An 18,892-nucleotide genomic window follows, 5' to 3' on the forward strand; every position below is an offset into this window, starting at 1 on the left:
CCCCCCCCATGTTAAATAACTATGCAGTTTAGCCGTTGTCACTCATTGAAATGTGGGGTTTTGTAGATAGATTTTTTTAAAATATAAAATTAAAAAGAAAGCGTTGCCTCTGACCAGGTGCGCTTCCCATATTAATACCCAGATCTTCTGTTTAAAAGAATTCACATTTAGTTTCGAAGAATTATTTCCCCCCCTCGGAACCCCCTCTCACTCAACACCCTCCAGCCACGCCCCCTTTCAAGAAGCCACGCCCCTCCCGTTCCTAACGACTCCGGGGCTTCGGTTCCGTCTTCATTTCCAAGGGGAATAGCAGCATTCCCGTAGGCCGGCTTTAAGCAGACTCTTCATGGCCGAGGAAGTGTTCCAGAAGGCCCGAAATAGGACCTTGAGCGTTTTCTGCGAAGGTATACTATTTGCGGCCGTACAGTTGGATTAAGGATCGCTCCGAGTCTCAGTTTGGAAAGAAAAAGCCAGCGGGGTGGAACCTTCGTACGGGAAGGGATCGGTTCCACCCGGCTTCTTATCAGCGTGGTACTGGTGGCCTATGGGGGGAAAGAATAGGCGGTGCATCGACGGGGAGAAAAGAAAAAAGGGAGTTAGCAAAGAGTTAATGCAGTGCAAGGGATTTGGTTTCTTTTGGTAGTCATTGTCGAAGGTATTTAGTCTAGGGTGACCCTCGAGCCCGGTTGCCAACTCCGGGTTCGGAATTTTCTGGCGACGATTTGGGGGCAAGGGTGGGTCTACTTATCCACCTTCCAAAGCATCCTTTTCCTCCGAGGAAGTGATAGCTGTAGTCGTTAGATGTTATAATTTCCGGAGATCTCAAGGACCCAGCTAGCTGGTGGTGGCAGCCCTGCAGCCGCTTATCTAGTCGAGTCGGTTAAGGGTAATAAGGGCAATTCTGAATGCCAAGAATTTGTCGCCTCTCAGGGTGGTCAAGGGCTTAGACAGTTTTGCATCCAATGTGTTTGTGGAGGATGCACGGCTCTTGTTGATAAGGAAATGAAGCCTCCATGGTCAGAGGCACTGTTCCTCTGCAAGCTGCTAGAGACAGAGAGTATGTATGTAGGTCATTTATAGTCCACCTTTCTCACTGAGACTCAAGGTGGATTACACAGTATGAGGTTAATACAATCAGTATCAAGTAAGTACATTTCAATACAATACCATAAGGTAAACATACACAAGTTTAAAGACATAGCATTAGCAAAGATCAAAGACATAGTAGAGATACTGAAGCAAAACATAATCAGTTCTAGGACTAACATTAGACAGCATGGAGTGATGGTTGTACATAGGAGTACATATTTAAAGCAGCAGATAATATATGAGGCAAAAGTGGTGATGAAGTCTATGATCCCCGACTTGTTAGTGAAGCACCTGAGACCCCTCCCTACAATGCAGCAATGTTGCTCTTGTGTCCTCTCTGTCACTCGTAGCCTAGCCTGTCTGAGTTGTGAGGATAAAAAGAGAAAGGGTTACCACCCTGAATGACTTGAAAGGAAGGTGGGATAAATTTAAGATATACCATGCCAGTGATACTCAAACTTCTGCCAGTGGGACCCACCCACTTGTAAGTTTCTGCGATCTTCAGGACCCACTGATAAAGTAACCCCATGCTCCTTTTGCTTTCCCCAGCATAAGACTCAGGAATCACGTCTGTTAACGCTGAATAAATTTACATTATATTTTTCATGTTTTATTTACAAATATATTGCTTGGCTAACCAACAAACTATTTCAGCAACTTTTTTAAAGCCTTTGTTTCTGAAATTTAAGAAGCATGTGTTTTGGAGGATCTCTCACTGAAGGGATCTTCTACACACATAGTAGGTCTTCCAAGTTCAATCCCTGGTATCTCCAGTAGAGAATTTTTTATACAAGGGATATAAGAAAGATCTATGCCTAAAACTCTGCCTATAGCCAATTAGACAAGACCATAGCAAGATGTACCAATGGTCTGACTGTCCATATAAGACAGCTTCATATATTATTTCCAAAGTTAGCATTTTATTCAATTATTTATTCTGCAGGCTTTGGAAACTAATGTGCTTGTTTCACATTATTAGATCTGATTGGTCTCCCAATAATATATTGAGTTCATTTCTGTGGGTCTGCCTTACCAAATAAAGTTTTATATTCTATTCATTTCAAAATACACATTCCTCCTGAGTATTAATTAAAGAAAAACGTTTTCAATTCTGTAGATTACCACCAAAACAGTAGTATATTCATGTTAAGAAAATTGAAAGGACCTTTTGCAAGGTAAGATGGACATACTTTTAGAGTACCACTTGAATTATTCTTGTCTGTTGAGCTTGCTCTGGTACCATGGCAACATGTGTTGCTACTTCAGTACAGTATAGAAAATGTTCTGTGTTAAAACACTGTTTTGCCAGATGTTTCAAGGTGATAATTCCATAGGATGTATGATGACAGCAAAACCACAAAAAACATGTTCTTTCTTTCCAGATGCAGCATGCATTGTTAGTTCCCCCCCCCCTATTATCTTCACAACAGCCCGGTGCGGTGGGGTGTATGGAGAGGCAGCCCAGGAGCAGCCTGTGCACTTCTTGGCAGACCGGAGGGAGGGGGAAGCTTGTCCCAGAGTCTCCCTTGTCCCAGAGTGGTTTTAAGCACTGCTTCACACTGGGTCTGCTGCTTCAAAATTACCCACTTTGACAAATTCCCCAAAGAGTCAGATTCATTTTTAAGCAGGGTATTAGGAAAAATTGGTCTAATACTCCCATCTCCTAATTTTATCCTAAAATTCACCTCTTTCATTTTATCATCACAACAGCCCTGTGAGGTAGGTTGACCAGCAAGATAATGACTGTCTTAAGATTACCCAGCTTTGTAGCTGAGCAGAATTTGAACTCAGGTTTCCTCATCTAATGGGGACCCCTACACTGCACAGGGCCTACAATTTGCCAACTTTATAGTTTCAGAAAAGGATTACATTAGATTATTAAGCAAGAGTTGATCTGAGATTTAATAAACCTTGACAAGCCATGTAAAAACATTTTTAAGCATTCTCCTTCTTCCAGTGACCTTGACATAATATCAGCAGATACGTGGGCATTCTCAGATATAGAGACAGCTATCTATCTCTTACTTGGCCCTGGAAAAAGCATGTTAGGTGAATACATTTATTAAAGGGTAGTGCATACCTGATGAAGCCTTAAAGACCAACAAGATTTCCAGAGTACAAGCTTTTGAGAGTCAAAGGTCCCTTTGTTAGAAACAGGTAGGGATGAAGGTCCCTGAGCCCTTATATCCCAGTCAGAAGGTCTCAGGGACCTCCATCCCTACCTGTAGGGATATTGCAAGAAGCGAGTCAGGATACACATATAGAATAAAAAATAATAATCAGCTTGATTAGAGCAGAGGAGAAATGCTTAAGGGTAGGAAGTGCAGAGAATTAGCATCTGCAGTGTGATAAGAATCCTAAGTTCCTTTTCAGCCCTGGGGGAATTCTCGTTCAGTGATCTCGCATTGTAAAGCTTCTTTGTTTGAGGACTGCTGCCTTTAGGTCAACAGTGGAATATCGCAGAAGATTAAAATGTTCTCCTGCTGGCTTGCGAGGGTCAAATTTCTCTCCATTTATTCTTTGGCACAGGGACTGACCCATTTGTCTGATGTAAAGAGTGGAAGGGCATTGCTGACACTTAATGCCATATAGAACATTTGAAGATGAACGAGTTAATAAACCTGACATAGTACGGCTGGTGCTGTTACGTCTGGTGATTGTGTTGTTAGGATGAATATAGGGACAGAATTGGTTTATGGCAGGCCTTGGTCCCAGAGTCAGGCCATAACAATAATTCCTCCAGAAATATTGTTAACCTTTTGCAGCACTCTTAGCCTGGCAGAGGAATCTGTTCTTTCACATGGACTACCCTTCCGTCCCACTGAATCTACACAGAGGATACAGTTCTGTGGTGGCTTGGAGGTTAGTTTTTCACTGTCTCTATTTGAAGGAGTACTTTCATCAAGCCTTGTAACAGAACATGGATGGATTGGTAGCATCTTCACAATGCAGCAGTTCACAATCTACTGCTGAACAACTGCCATCTCTCCAACCTACCAGCAGACAACATATAATAACATTAATAATAATAACATTTGATTTATATACCGCCCTTTATAAACCACCAATTCCTGCCCACCCAATGCTAGAGGGGAAAGGACTGTACATGGCACCCCTCCCCCTAAACCCTCCCCGTACCTAGAAAGCTTTTGCCACCGAGCCCAAAATGACTTGATTAAGAAACATCTCCCAACACAACTTTACCCATGCTGAAAGAAAGGCAATGAACAGTCTCAGAAACAAACCAGACATTGTGATTAAAGAAGCTGACAGCAGGAGCAGTTGTCATGATGGACAAATCAGACTACATTAAAGAGGCCAAAAGACAACCCTCCAATATACTAGTTTCCAGGGCTTTTTTTCTGGGAAAAGAGGTGGTGGAACTCAGTGGGTCGCCAGCACAGGGGGCAGCTCTTGGTGGGAGGTGGTGCCCCTGGTACCATATGTGCGCACGCAAAGTGCACGCATGCTCCCAGGGCCAATGACGTCACTTTGGGTCAGCTGGAACAAGGGGGGAGTTTTTAAAAGTTTAAATCGCCCTAGGCAAAAATGGTCACATGGTTGGTGGCCCCGCCCCCTGATCTCCAGACAGAGGGGAGTTTAGGTTGCCTTCCACGCCGCTGGAGCAGCGCGGAGGGCAAGCTAAACTCCCCTCTGTCTTGAGATCAGGGGGTGGGGCCACCAGCCATGTGACCATTTTCAAGAGGTTCTGGAAAGACTACCAAAAAGAACTAAACCAGATTACAAAGGAATTATACACATACAGGAATAGATATAACACCACCAGCCATACCATCTCAAGTTCATTCACTTGTTCATCTTCCAACATTATGTATGCCATTGTCAGCAATGTCCTTCCACTCTCTATATTGGACTGAGGTCAGTCCCTTTACAAAAGAATAGATGGACATAAAACTGGTATTAAAAATCATAAGACTCAAATCCAATGGGATAAAATTTTATTCTTCTAGAACATTCCATTGCTAAGACTGGCAGTTCTCTAAAACACAGAAGCTTCAAGGAGAGATTATAATGGGATATTGCTGAAATTGAATTTGTTTACATATTCAGAACAATGGACACACACACCCAACTGAATAGGGACATAGGCTTCTTATCTCACTATAGATGTTAATTTTCTGCATTTCCTCCCCCTAAGCATTTCTGCCATGCTCTAATCAAGCTGCTCCCTTCTTGAATCGTACTTTTGCATCCCGACTCTTTTTTGCAATACCCGTCCCACCTTCTGACTGAGATACAAGGGCTCAGGGATCTCCATTCCTCTTTGTATCTGAGGAAGGGAGTTTTAACTTTTGAGTCTCAGAAACGTATACCCTGGAAATCTTGCTAGTCTTTAAGGTGCTACTGGACTCAAATCTTGCTCTTGTAATGCAGACCAGCCAACGTGAAATTTGGTGAAGCCATGGAGATTTTCACTGAGAGAAATTCTCAGAAGTTGTGCACATGTGGGGCAAAGGGAATTCTACCCTGGCTGCATTTTGGAGGACCATGCCAGATAAATGACTCGAGAGCCAATTTGGTGTAGTGGTTAAGAGTGGCAGGACTTTAATCTGGAGAAGCAGGTTTGATTCCTCAGTCCTCCGCTTGAAACCAGCTGGGTGACCTTGGGTCAGTCACAGCTCTTCTAGAGCTCTCTCAGCCCTGCCCACCTCAGTGTGATTGTTGTGGGGATAATAACAACACACTTTGTAATAACATGTTTTGTAAACTGCTCTGAGTGGGTGTTAAGTTGTCCTGAAGGCTGATATATAAATCGAATGTTATTATTATTATAACTTTATCTTTTTAAGCCATTGTCTACCATTATGCCAATGGCAACGTCCCCAAATACAGGCACTTAACAGTTTTTTGTCTGTAAGCAGGAAAGCACCTAGGACATAAAACAGCCCCTCATAAATCTACCAAGTTACCTTTCCTGGGCACTTTTAATCTACTTTTCTCCACTCAATATGGACTCAAAATACTTTATTTTACTCCCCGCCCCCCAACAGAAAAACACATTTAAAGAAATATATTTAAACATAAATTTAACATTAAAAAAACCCTACCTGCTCCCAACAAACTAATTCGCAGAGGAGTGGGGCAGAGCAGATACTAACCACTCTGTCCTGGATAGCAGCAGAGTCTCTAGAAGGATGGAGGCGCTCTCAGGAGGCAGTTCTCCTTTATGCTCCCAAGGGTTGGAAGGGTGGGGCAGAGCCAGTGGAAGCCGCTCTGTCCTGGCTGGCCAGACTTTCCCCAAGCAAAGCAAGAACCCAGTTCCTTCAACCTCAGTGGCAGCTCTCCTTTGTACTTCCAGGGCTTTCCCTGGAGAATCTTTACCAGACCACAGACATCTCAGGGAAGAAAATAAACCGTCCCTATCAACCATGTGATCAGCAGTGCTATACTGAGCAGAGTTATATCTGTCTAAGCTCTCTAATGGATTTAGAAGAGTGTATCTCAGCTTACGATGGCACTGTAACAATGTTTTCCTTCACAGTTGATGCTGGCTGTGACGGACTCAGCTTCAGATGCTGAGATTTCCAGAAACGAGAGTGAAAGAGGGTTGGAGCCTGGCTTTAGACCAGAGAGGGTCAGCCAGGGAATACTCTGTGAGAGGAAATAACGTTTGTGAAACACTTTTAGTCCTAGGACTAAAGTGGGGGAAACCAGCACTAACTCCTACTTAGATTCAAGAGATCTGGGAACTATAGAGGTGCAAGGAAGTGGGTAGAGAGGAGTCTTCCCTTCAGTGCCAAGAACAGGGTTTTATAGCTCATAACTATAATGCCTGCCCAGTATCTAGGAAGGGTTTGTCTCAAGGGAGCACCCTAAGGTCTGGAGAGGAGGGAAAGTCGTGCTGTGTTTGTGTTTGAGTATATAAAGTGTAACATCTGTGAAGCAGTGTCAACCTCTGAAAGAAGCCAGCAACTTAGAGCCAAGCTACAACTGACACCTTACACAGGTTGGACACTTGTCAGCTTCCCTCAAGTTTTGACGGGAAATGTAGGCATCCTGGTTTTACAGCTTGGCTCTCCATTACAGCTGCAAGACCAGGATGCCTACATTTCCCATCAAAACTTGAGGAAAGCTGACAAGTGTCCAACTTGTGTCAGGCATCCCTTGTAGCTTGGCTCTTAGAGTTATACCAAGTGTCTAGTGCCTCACACAAGTAAAGTTTCTGTATAAAAACCTTTCTGTTACTTCAGTTCAAACATCTGCCTACCTGCCCTCTGACTTTACCTACTGTAAATAAACCTTCAGTTACATTTTGAACCTCCTCAAGCCTTGTGTGCCAGTTTCTGCTAAAGGGAAGCGCAAACCCCTGATCTGTCCCCTACTAAGACTTGGCGGGGTAACCAGTTTTAATATTTCTTCAGGGTGGGACAAGAAGGAAAATTGAAGCTTAACATCAACCAAGCTACCAGAGGCTTCCCAGCCCAGTATACAGCTTCACAGGCTTAAAGAGGAGAAGTTTTACCTCAGGGTAGGGGAAGGTCAGCCCAAGCCTGAGTTGGACGTGGGTTTGTGACACTGGCGTTTTGTAATGTTGGGTTCAAATGATATATTTTATTGTTTGTAATTGAAAGTAATCATAAAGGAAAAAGAACTGGTATGAATTACTTGATACTTATTTGTTTATCATCTGTCTTTCTTGCTGAGTCGCAGTATACGGGATGGAGGGTGGTACAGGAGAAATAAACCCCCCCAAAAAATGTTCCACCTCATGTGGAAGTATGTGTCTAAGCACTGGAAACATGCTGGCGTCTGCTTCCATGAGCCTCGCGGTGTTTTGGGAAGGGGTGATGTTTTACAGCCCTGAAACATGGAAACATGGGGGCAATAAAATACCCCAAATACAATTTTGTGTAAAAAAAAAATCACGATTGGGGCAATGCTCATTAGAATAAGGGATGGCTGCTGTGTCCGGTTACGAAATGTTGGAAGGTTCCAAGCTAGCTATTTCAAAGTGGCTGCTCCCTGCAGACACAGGGTGATGCTCCTCGGATCTTGCAAAGCTCCTTTTGCTCCAACGAAGTGGAGAAATGCCAGGGTGATTTTTTGGCTTTGGGAGAAGATGCAACGAGTTGCCAGGAATCACATCAGTGGGCACCATGTTAAGGACAACTGTATTACACCATGATATACCAGCTTGGGAGTAATCCTTTCATACGGTTGGTATGTGCTAATAAGTTTAACAGTCTGAGCATGGGGACAAGATTCCTGTACTTTAGGTAGCAGTGGAGTTCTACCCACCGGCGAGCTCCTTTTAAAAGGGCCGGCAACAATTGGGGGGTGGGCGGGGAGTCACTTTTATAGAGGCTTTGAGTATGGAAATGGACAGGCGAAGCTTTTCATCACCTGGAGGTAAATAACATCAATTGGCAATTAACAGTCTCTTAAGCCTCTGTTAAAGGGGCAGGACACACTTTCTCCATGCTGTTGGCAACCTGGCCTGCTAATTTTTCTTTTGTCTTTTAGAGCTCCTTAATGCGAGTGAAGTAATGTCATATGACTGTTACTAGGGAAAACACTTCCGTATCAAATAAAATTAATAGTTAAGTGCCATCAAGTCACAGCCAACTTACGGCAGCCCCTAGTGGGATTTTCAAGTCAAGAGATGAACATGGGTGGTTTGCCCTTGCCTTCCTCTGCACAGCAACCCTAGTCTTCCTTGGTAGTCTCCCATCCCAGGACTGACCATGACCAACCCAAGCCAAGTTCCAAAGAGCTCAGGCTAGTCTGGGCTATTTAGGCTGTTACAGTATAAAATACACTTAAGAATTAGTCATCCCCATTTGCAAAATCCATGTTCAGATAAAAGAAGGCTTGTGTTGCTTTCCGGAATACCCGTGGACTTAGATTGTTAGATCTATGGAGGAAGGAAACGTTAAGGCTAGCGAGTGGTCTTCGAGTACTGAAAGAGAGAGTGTGGTATAATTATTAGTGTATCAGGCCAGGACTATGGGAGCCTTTCCATGCAGCTTGGTGGGTGACTTTGAACAAGTCCAAAGCTCAGCCTAACCCACTTTGCAGGGTTGTTGTAAGGATAAACACGGAGGCGGGGGCATGTACACAGCTCCGACATCCTTGGAGCCAGATAAAAATGTACTCGAGTACCTCTCTGTGTTCACTATTTACATTTTGGATGTGGATCACAGAAGCCGAGAGAACACTTTCAAGACCTCATGAATTGCTACAGGCTTATGGGGAAGGGCATGGTTTGTGTGTGTGTGATCCAGTCTTTACGGGGGAAGCCACAGCCAAAATAATGGCAGCTTTTTCATCGGTTCTTGCATTCCAAATTTGAGATCACAGAACAGCACTCTGCTAACCCTCATAGACATCTTCCTTCTTGGTTTCCAAGGGGAAATGTTTTATCTCTCAGAACAAAGCCAGATCCCTCCCCCCCCTCCCCCGGTCGAGAGTATGTGTGAGATGCTGCCACGTTCGTTCTGGCAACGGCGTGGCTGCAGATGGTCTTGTTAGTTTGGAACGAGCACCTTCCATTCCACGGGGGGAGGGGGGGCAAGAAAGGCTGGTGACAGATGGAGTCACCTAGTTACACAAAGTCTACAATGAAATGTTATCACAAGGAATGTCCAGACACAGTGTAAATGTTACTGAACAAAACTGGATGCAAATGCTCCCATTAAGTATGACTAATAAGTCATTTCAACACAAGATCTGCAGGCAGCATCCTAAAACCCACTGCATAAGCATTTGGGGCGATTATTGACATCTGCTGCAATGCAGTGTTTCAAATGGCCCGTCCCTAATCTATATCGTCTATATTTTCCCGTCCACTCATTTTTCACACACAAAAAAGCCCGTTACAAGACCCCTGTGTGAGCGTATCCTTTATCAGAGTGGAAGAAGTTCTGTGTGAGGGTCAATTAAGGAAATGTTCAGAGTGGAAGCTAGGAAAATACAGCTCTTTGTTGCAAGTAAATTTGTGTTAATTTTTTTTTTTTTTGTAAAACTGAGCCCTTATGACTAACCCAGACAGCAGATACTAGATGCAATGCAGAGAACGTGAGCCTGAACCAAAACTCTTGGCAAGCTTCTATTATAAATCAGCACCATAAATTTGCTTATGAACTTGGGGAGGGGCTGCTGTGGCAGAGAAAGCCAGCCAGGTGTGCACGGAGATGTAATATGCATGTTCTTCTGGGTCATGGTTATTCAGCACATTAAGCTCTGCCTTCTGCTTACAGCATAGCTCTGTCAAGGTCACTCTTGTCTTCTCTGACTGGCAACAGCTCTCCAGGGTCTTGTGTTGTGGCCTTTCACATCACTTGCTCCTTGATCTTTTTTGCTGGCGATGCCAGGGACGGATCTTGGAACCTTCTGGACACAATGCATGCGCTTTGCCATCAAGCCTTGGCCCTGCCCCTTATGAAGCAGGTGAAGATGCCTTGCACCAAACCAGACCATCAGTTCATTGAGAGACAGACTTGTGCAGTGGTTAGAGTGTGGGAAAAGATCTGGGAGACCCAGGTTCAAATCTCTGCTCTGCTGTGGAAGCTCACTGGGTGACCTTGGGTCAGTCACACACTCTCAGCCTATCCTACCGTACAGGGTTATTATGAGGATAAAGTGGAGAAGGTAGGAATGTTGTGAGCTACTTCCGATCCTTGTTGGGGAAGAAAGTGGGGTATAAATTAAATACATAAAAATAAATAAATCTAGCTCCATGTTGTCTACTCTGACTGGCAGCCGGTCTCCTGCGTTTCAGCACAACACCTGTTACCATAGACCCTTGAACAAGGTCGTACCTTGTACTTCCTGAATGCAAAATATGTACCCCACCACTGAACCATGACCCCTGGTCAAAACTGACTGGTGGAAGTGGGATTCACTGCTCCCAAAGAGACAGTAGCCTTAGAGCTGTGCTGCTGGGATGCTATTAAATGCTGTACCATCAGCCCTTCCTTCTAAGTTATATTAAAGTTGTGTGCTGGAGTTTTGTTTCTAACCCATCTCTTTAAATCTTCCCTGTCACTCTGCATTCATCCATCTGGTGCTGCGCTTAGGGGTTTTTTTTGGCTTGGGGCGACTTCCAATGTGACCAGCGTTCATCTTGATGACAGAATCTGTAACATGTGAAGAGTTTCTCTAGTGGGAAATTTTTTAGGCTTGATTATACATGAGACATCCCAGTCCAGCGTACCTGAGGTGGGGGGAAAGCAAGCCAGTTCGGCTATTCACTTGTTGGGATGATTAATATCAGAAAATATAGATCCATCTCGTATCAGAACATGTAAAGTGGATACCATTTGGGGAGGTTTAATTCAATCTTTTTCTTGATTAGGGGGAATCACTATGTTAAATTACCAGGACCTCTATCAGTGGAGTACTGAGCCAAGCCCCTTTCCTGGTTCTCCTCTCCTTTTTTCGGGGGCGGGGAAGGAATTGCTTTGAAAAGTTTTAACCTCTCAACCCACCCACCCCCACCCGAATATCCAGGCATGATAATATAAGAGGAGCTCTGCTGGGCCAGACTAAAAGGCCCAGGTAGTCCAGCAACCCCAACTGGTTAACTAGATGCCCCTAGAAGTTTTATGTGCAAAGCATGAAGGCAAAAGCCCCTAATACTAGCTTCCAACAACTGATAACAAAAGGCACACTGCCTCTGAACATGAAGGTTCCATTTAGCTAATTGCTATAGTTCTTCCCATGTCTAATCCATTGTTTATGCCGTTAGAAGTTCATGGCTATCACTGCATCTTGTGGCAATGAGTCCCATAAGTTAATTACCTGCCGTGTGCAAAATGTACTTTCTTTTACCTGTCCTGTGCTATTGTCATGCTGCCATGGCCGGGGCCCACTTCCCCACCCAGACATTTCATCATTCTCCAGGCTCCCCAGTAAAAGGCAGACACCAGGGCACAGATGGAATTCTGGTTTACTACACAGACTGATAGCAGTGAAACAGTCCTGGTTTCAAATGCTAGGTTACAGCTGGAGTTCCGCCTATCCCTTACCAGCCATCAAGATGGGTAGCAGTGTTTGACTGTAGCAGTAAAAGAGTCCAATGGGACCTGTAAGACTAACAAAATTTGTGGCATAGGTGCTACTGAATTCTTGCTCTTTTCTACAGCTCTGCCAAGGCTCTGATCCTGTCCCCAAATCTGGGAACCTTCATTAGGAGCCTTTAGCCTCCACTTCCATACTATAGGGTTAGGCTTCAAGGCAGGTAGGCCCAAGAGCAGGCCTTGCTGCTCTCCTGACTAGAGATGGGCATGAACCAGAAAAAAACCAAACCATGTGGTTTGCGGTTCGTTGGGTTTCACGAACCACAAACTTTCATGAACCTGCCCCTGGTTCGCGAACCAGTTCGTTTGGTTCGTGAAAATGGCACATCCAGGTCAGAAAACCATCACTTCTGGGTCAGCAGAAGATCACTTCCGGGCCAGCAGAAAGTCTGCAGGAAGTCCATCCCCTGTTGCCTAGGAAACTGATGGATTGGCATCAGGCTGCCTGCAGTGACTTCCTGCTTAATTTTGGTTCATATTTCTGTTCATGCCCATCTCTACTCCTGACTAGAAATGGTACCTCCCTTCTGGGCTTCCTGCTGTTCTCTGCCAGCTATTTCTCTTCCCTTCCTGCCCTGCCCTTTTATTCTCCTTCCTCCTGCTACTCTCACTCCATGACTCCCTTGGCCTACCCTTGAGTAGGCCGTTTCTCAGTCACTTGCAGGACCTCTGGAAGAAAATGTCTGAGATCCTGGAGAGCCGCTGACAGCCAGAGTAAACAATACCGAGCTAAATAGCCCTTTGGTCTGGCTTGTTATGAGGCTACCTTAGCACAGCTCCTGCACAGGCCCATCTCTTGCCTACCAGCTCCAAATTACTACTGTAGGCATCCAATGGATGGATATGGAAAGAGAACTCTTTAAACTGTATTTCTTTTGTATTGTCGAAGGCTTTCACGGCCGGAGAACGATGGTTGTTGTGGGTTTTCCGGGCTGTATTGCCGTGGTCTTGGCATTGTAGTTCCTGACGTTTCGCCAGCAGCTGTGGCTGGCATCTTCAGAGGTGTCAGAGATCTCAGAGATCTCTGTCTTTTGGTGCTACACCTCTGAAGATGCCAGCCACAGCTGCTGGCGAAACTACAATGCCAAGACCACGGCAATACAGCCCAGTAAACCCACAACAACCCTGTATTTCTTTTGCTTCATTTATACCCTCTTTCTCCTCACTTCCCAGATGTGTATATCGTTTTCTCCTCCATGTTATCCCTGTGAAATAGTAGAGGCTGAGAGGGTGTGAGTGGCCCAAGGTCACCCACAAGGCTTCCCTGGCACAGTGGGGGAATTCAGAGCTGGGTCTCCCGGATCCTAGACTAGCCACTACAAGGCCCTGTGATCTGGGATTCTGACTGATCCAGGCTTCAATCTGGGGTCTTGCATAAAAGGCTTCTTGTCAAGCAATCCTGTGCCAACTTTTCACTGTTTGATTGAAGTCCAAAGTTTTATCCTGGTGGTGAGAGTCAATTTTTTGGGGGGGAGATGCAACGTAGATGTTCTTTTGGCCACTTTAGGAGGTTGGACTCCTGCACAGAGGTTGCCTGCCACAATGTAAAAGAGAATGCCCTCCTGTGACAGCAATATAGGAGCCAGTCCTGAGACTCCTGGAGCCCCTTTATTCTCAACCAGTCCACAATGAACAAAAATAAAGTTCCTCGTTTTCACAAGGCATTGCCCCTTGAAAAATGCCCTGCAGTCTGTGGAGATGCCAGATCTTCGATTGAGGTCCTTTGCCTGCATAATGGATTGAAAGAAGGCTGTTAACGTATTCCAGCCTGTTTTGCTAGGTCTGGTGTAAGGTGCAGCAAAGTACTGTATTGTATGTGTTATAATCCTGCCAGAGAGTGGCCCCCCGCCCCCTGCAGTTAATGTTTGAAACCAAACATCCCACAACTCCTGAAAGATGGTTAATATTTACCTCAGTTGTGTGTAGTTTCCTGAATAAATGTTCTTCCTTTTCATTTTATAAAGCAAACCGCTTTGTGCCTGCCAGGTTTATACCAAGGCCCAGATTCTGTCCCCTCAGACCTTTTATCATTCCTGCTGGGAAACCCAGTGCTGGGGGGCAGGTGGTAATTTGGCAGGAAAAATCCTACGGGGCTTGTGTCTAGCTCCCTCCCCATAGCTTCTGATGATCACATTTCCTTATTTATTCATCTGTATTTTCCTTTCGCCGCAGCTGGGTATATATATCTAGAACACAATGTGAACAGTTGCTGTGCATATGACCAAATACCGTTTGTCATATTTTCAACTAGATGGCCTCCATTTTTGCTGCCGCCGCCACCTTGGAACATACTAGGGGCATGGTCTGATCCCAGCTAGCCGCACCCTGTGCCCGTTGAAGTTAACTAACATCCTACTCATACAAAAAATCCGAAATATAAAGGCCAGAAAGATGTGTTTTTCTCCCTTTCCCCTTTTTTGCATTATTTGGTTTTTAACATCCAGCCCCATGAAGAGTTCTGCAGAACTTGAGAGCTTGCACAGTGTGTAGTGTTGCTTTGGTTGGTCATAGTAATAAAATATAAACATGGGTTTTAATGTTTGGAAATTGCTATGCTTCTACACAATGTTAAGTCCAGTAGCACCTGAAACACCACCACAGTTTCCCATGGTATAAGCTTTTGTCAGCCAGGGCTCACTTCTTCAGATACAAATGAGAACAATGCCTCTCCCACCTTCTGACCTGGATACCAGAGCTGATGTTTCTTCATTCTTATTTGCATCTGAAATTAGCTTTGACTCACAGAAGCTGATACCCTGGAAAATGCTGATGGTTTTTCAGGTGCTACTGGACTCGAATTTTGTTCTGCTACTACAGACTAACATGGCTACTCACCTGAAACAATCTTGATGATGTAGGTTCTTGAGAAGTTGAATGTTGCTGTCTTTTAAATTCATTTAAGGCAGGATTTTTTCCACGTTCTTCTTTACTTCCTGCTGCTTTTAGATGCGGAAAAGGAATGGAAGGCCCCGTTCTACTTCATTCAGGGAGCGGACCCTCAGTTTGGGCTGATGAAAGCCTACTCCATTGGCAACTGTGACAGCGGAGGCGACGAATGGGACCAAGAGCTCAAGCTCACGCAGCAAGCGGTGCAAGCCATCAACCGTCTAAACCCCAAACCCAAGTTCTTCGTGATTTGTGGAGATCTCGTGCATGGCATGCCAGGTAACTAGGTGGCACGTTTCGGCTGGTGCAAGGGCAGAGAGCTCGGGAGCGTTATGCAGCTCCCAAAGCATGTTTGCATGGAGTCATCTTCTTGGGATTAATCCGAAATAATCCTTGCCTTTCCTTTCACTCTGCAGGGGGGATCTTGCTGGGTGGGTTTTGAGCCCTCTACTAGTTTATTGTACATTTTATTTTCAATAACTAAGTCCCAGGTTTACAGGCCAGATTACAACCTGGTGTCCCTTACTGCCTTCACCTGTAGTTGTCAAAGCCCTGGTCCTGCTCCCAGGATTACTTACCTAATCCCCAGTGCTATGAGGAGAGGCTGTGGCTCAGCGGAGGAGCCTCTGCTTGCAAGCAGGCCCCCCAGCCCAATCCACAGCATCTTCAGTTGAAAAGACCTCCGCCTGAGACCCTGGAGAGCCGGTGCCAGTCTACGTAGACCTTGATGGTCCATGGGTCTGGTGCAGCATAAGGTAGCTTCATACTTTGCCCTCATTACAGAGTTAGGCCTTAAGATACAACTTGCTGCTCTCCTGGCCAGGAATGCTGTTGCCCTGCTCTGGGGAAGGCCTGGTCTGTTCTGACCCCCAGGGCCCCAGGACTTGCTAGCTGCTGGGCTTCCTGCTCTCCTGTGCCAGTTGTCTCCTCTCCCATTGAGTAGGCCTTTACTTCCAAGCTCCAGATGCTGTTTTTACCCCCTTCCTACCCTTTGTGCCGTTGGGGCTGAGACCTGCTTTCCCTCCTCCTGGTCCTGAGGTAACTTGGGGAGGGGCGGGATCTGGTTTCCCCCACTGTACGTCCTGACCTGTGTGATAGCGACCTTAGACCAGTCACTTTCTGCCTAACCTACCTCACCGGGGTCCCAAAGGAGCTTCTATTATTCTCCGTTCCACCTTTTTATCCTCTCTACCCTGTAGGGTAGATTAGGCTGAGAGTGCGTCACTGAACTCAAGGTCACCCAGCAAGCTTCCATGACAGAGAACCTGGGTCTCCCAGATTCAGTCTGACACGCTAACCACTACACCACACTGGCTAGAGTGCTGGGCAAAGATCTGAGAGACCTGGGTTCAAGGTAAGGTTGCCAGCCTCCAGGTGGTGGCTGGAGATCTCCTGGAATTTCAGCTGATCTCCAGGTGACAGAGATCAGTTCCCCTGGAGAAAATGGCTGCTTTGGAAGGTGGACTTTATGATATTATACTCTGCTGTGGCCCCTCCCCAAACCCTGCCCTCTCCAGGCTCCACCCACCAAATCTCCTGGAATTTCCCAGTCTGGAGCTGGCAACACTCAATTTCCCAGTCAGGGAGCGGGGCCATGAGCCATGTGACCGTTTTCAAGAGGTTCCGGAACTCCGTTCCCCTGCATTCCCCCTGAAAAAAAGCCCTGATGGTAGGTAAAAAAAAATAAATTAAAAACTTGCTTCACTGAGAGAATTGCCTTTTGAAAGCTGTGGACCAAAGTCAGAGCAGAGACAGAAGGTGGCTAAGGAAGGAGCCATACATTCTTCTGGGTCCTTGGGCATGGGCTGTGCCCCTTCATTGCAGCTCCCTACTTGCCCCCCCCCTTGCCCTGCAGTGCAATTGAGGCTATGCTGGAGGATCCGGAATTTGACATCTTGCATTCCTTTTAGCCCTCTTGGTGCCAGCAGGTGTAAAAGGAGGGAGAAAAAGTTACTGCAATATTTCAGTCTTGAGCCAGCTTGGTGGAGTGGTTAAGAGCGCAGGACTCTGATCTGAAGAACCAGGTCACTCCTCCACTTGAAGCCAGCTGGGTGACCTTGGGTCAGTCACAGCTTCTTGGAGCTCTCTCAGCCCCACCCACCTCACAGGGTGATTGTTGTTGTGGGGATAATAATAACATACTTTGTAAACTGCTCTGAGTGGGTGTTAAGTCATCCTGAAGGGCGGTATATAAATTAAATATTATTATTATTATTATTATTATTATTATTATTATTATTATTATTATTATTATTATTATTATTATTATTATAGCCTCATTGCACACATGCTAACCGATTACCAGTCATCTACTTGGCTAGTCGATATAGGGAAAAGATCTCTCTAATCGGGCTTAGGCTTGATGAACTAGTTTACCTTATGGAGAGGTCCGCATTTGCTTCAATTAAACAAAGACTCATAGATATTGAGACACAGGAACTGAGAAGCCTTGCCTCTGGCAGATGCTCCCCTTTGAGATGGGGGATCTTTCCTTGGTAGAGTATTTCTCTTGTCTGACTTCCCCTTACCTTCGGAGAGCATTCATGTTAGCTCGGTTTAACGTGCTTCCTTCTGCCGTATTGTATGGGAGGTTTAAGAAAATCCCATACTCCACTAGGCTATGTACCTGTGGTCTGAGGGAGGTAGAAAGCACTGAACACATTCTCCTGTATTGTTTATTCTATTGTGAAATCCGTGCTGTATATTTAGAACCTCTTATGCAAAATCACGATGGACAATCTGATGTCCGTAAGACTTCCCTGCTATTATTCACCCAAAACCATGAGACTGTTGAGTCCGTGGCTAAATTCCTCTGTCGTGCATCCAAGAATTGGTTTCAATGTTCAGGTAATGGTGGTCTTGTTTTCCTGCTGACTGTGCATGTTCACATTGTTATGCCAATAAAGGTATTCTTAAATGGTATGGTATTATTATTCAGGGACCCCTGAGCTGATTTGGAGAAGGCGGCCACATGTGATTCTCTTGCAATCATCTTCCTCAGACACTTCTCCCATTTAGGAATGGGAGGTGAGGCCTGCGTCTCCATTTGGGGTTGCCGGGCCCTGAATGGTGCCCAGCTGTTCCAGGGAAGGAACAAAGAAGAGCAGCGCCTTATACTATCAAGAGGGTGTAGAATGTGGCAGTGTAAAAAAAAAATCTTAATGAGAAACGTCTTTTCCCCCAGTATCCCAAGTTCAGTTGTGGTAAACCAGGCTTTGGGATGTTTTCCTTGCATTCTACATCCCAGTAATTCCAGTCACTTTCTGCAGGTTGGAAAAACTTTATTTACGTGGCATAGAAGTATCTTTTGGATTAAAAAAAAAAACAATACCAATGCATTGCTGATTAAAGCAATTTGGCCAGGGGGTGAAAGAAGTCTGGCAAAGGAAAACACTCCCCAAGACTTTAACCTCAAAAAACCATATTATCTAGATTAGGGTTGCCAGGTCCCATGGACCCCAAACTGGGAGATAGAGGGGAGTCCTGGGAGGGCACAGGCGGGGTGGTGGTGGAATGTACCTCACATGATGTCATTCCTGGCGCAACAAGGAAGAGCTCCGGAGAGCTCTGGGGCCCTTTCCCCACACTGCCCACCCCTTGCTGGCCAGGTGAGTGGGGGGGGAAGAGGCTGGGAGCAAAGGAACCCCCGTTCCCACCAGGGGACTGGTAACCCTGATCTAGATAGATCTTTATAAATATTCTCCATTGAGCCAACATCTAAAGAAGAAATAAGAGAGTTTCTCAAGATGCATTTCTGCCAAGAATTTGAGAGGTTAACCACGAGCCCTGTTTTTCCATTTGGCTTTCTACATGCCGTTTAACTGATATAATATTCCAGTTTTGTGTTGTGTAGAATTACTCCCGTCTAAGCCTAT

General features: G+C 45.3%; 1 protein-coding gene across 1 annotated transcript in view; it reads left to right on the forward strand.

Moving 5' to 3' along the window:
- The first annotated feature begins 247 nt into the window (after window positions 1-247).
- The window catches only part of CPPED1 (calcineurin like phosphoesterase domain containing 1), a 51,715-nt gene continuing 33,070 nt past the window's right edge, over window positions 248-18,892 (forward strand). Inside the window, exons 1-2 of the mRNA XM_054992341.1 lie at window positions 248-404; window positions 15,078-15,296. Of these exons, the coding sequence (XP_054848316.1) occupies window positions 347-404; window positions 15,078-15,296 (277 nt within the window). The 5' untranslated portion in view covers window positions 248-346. The remainder of the gene's footprint in view (window positions 405-15,077; window positions 15,297-18,892) is intronic.

This window comes from Eublepharis macularius, chromosome 12 (assembly GCF_028583425.1).
Source record: "Eublepharis macularius isolate TG4126 chromosome 12, MPM_Emac_v1.0, whole genome shotgun sequence".
NCBI lineage: Eukaryota > Metazoa > Chordata > Lepidosauria > Squamata > Eublepharidae > Eublepharis > Eublepharis macularius.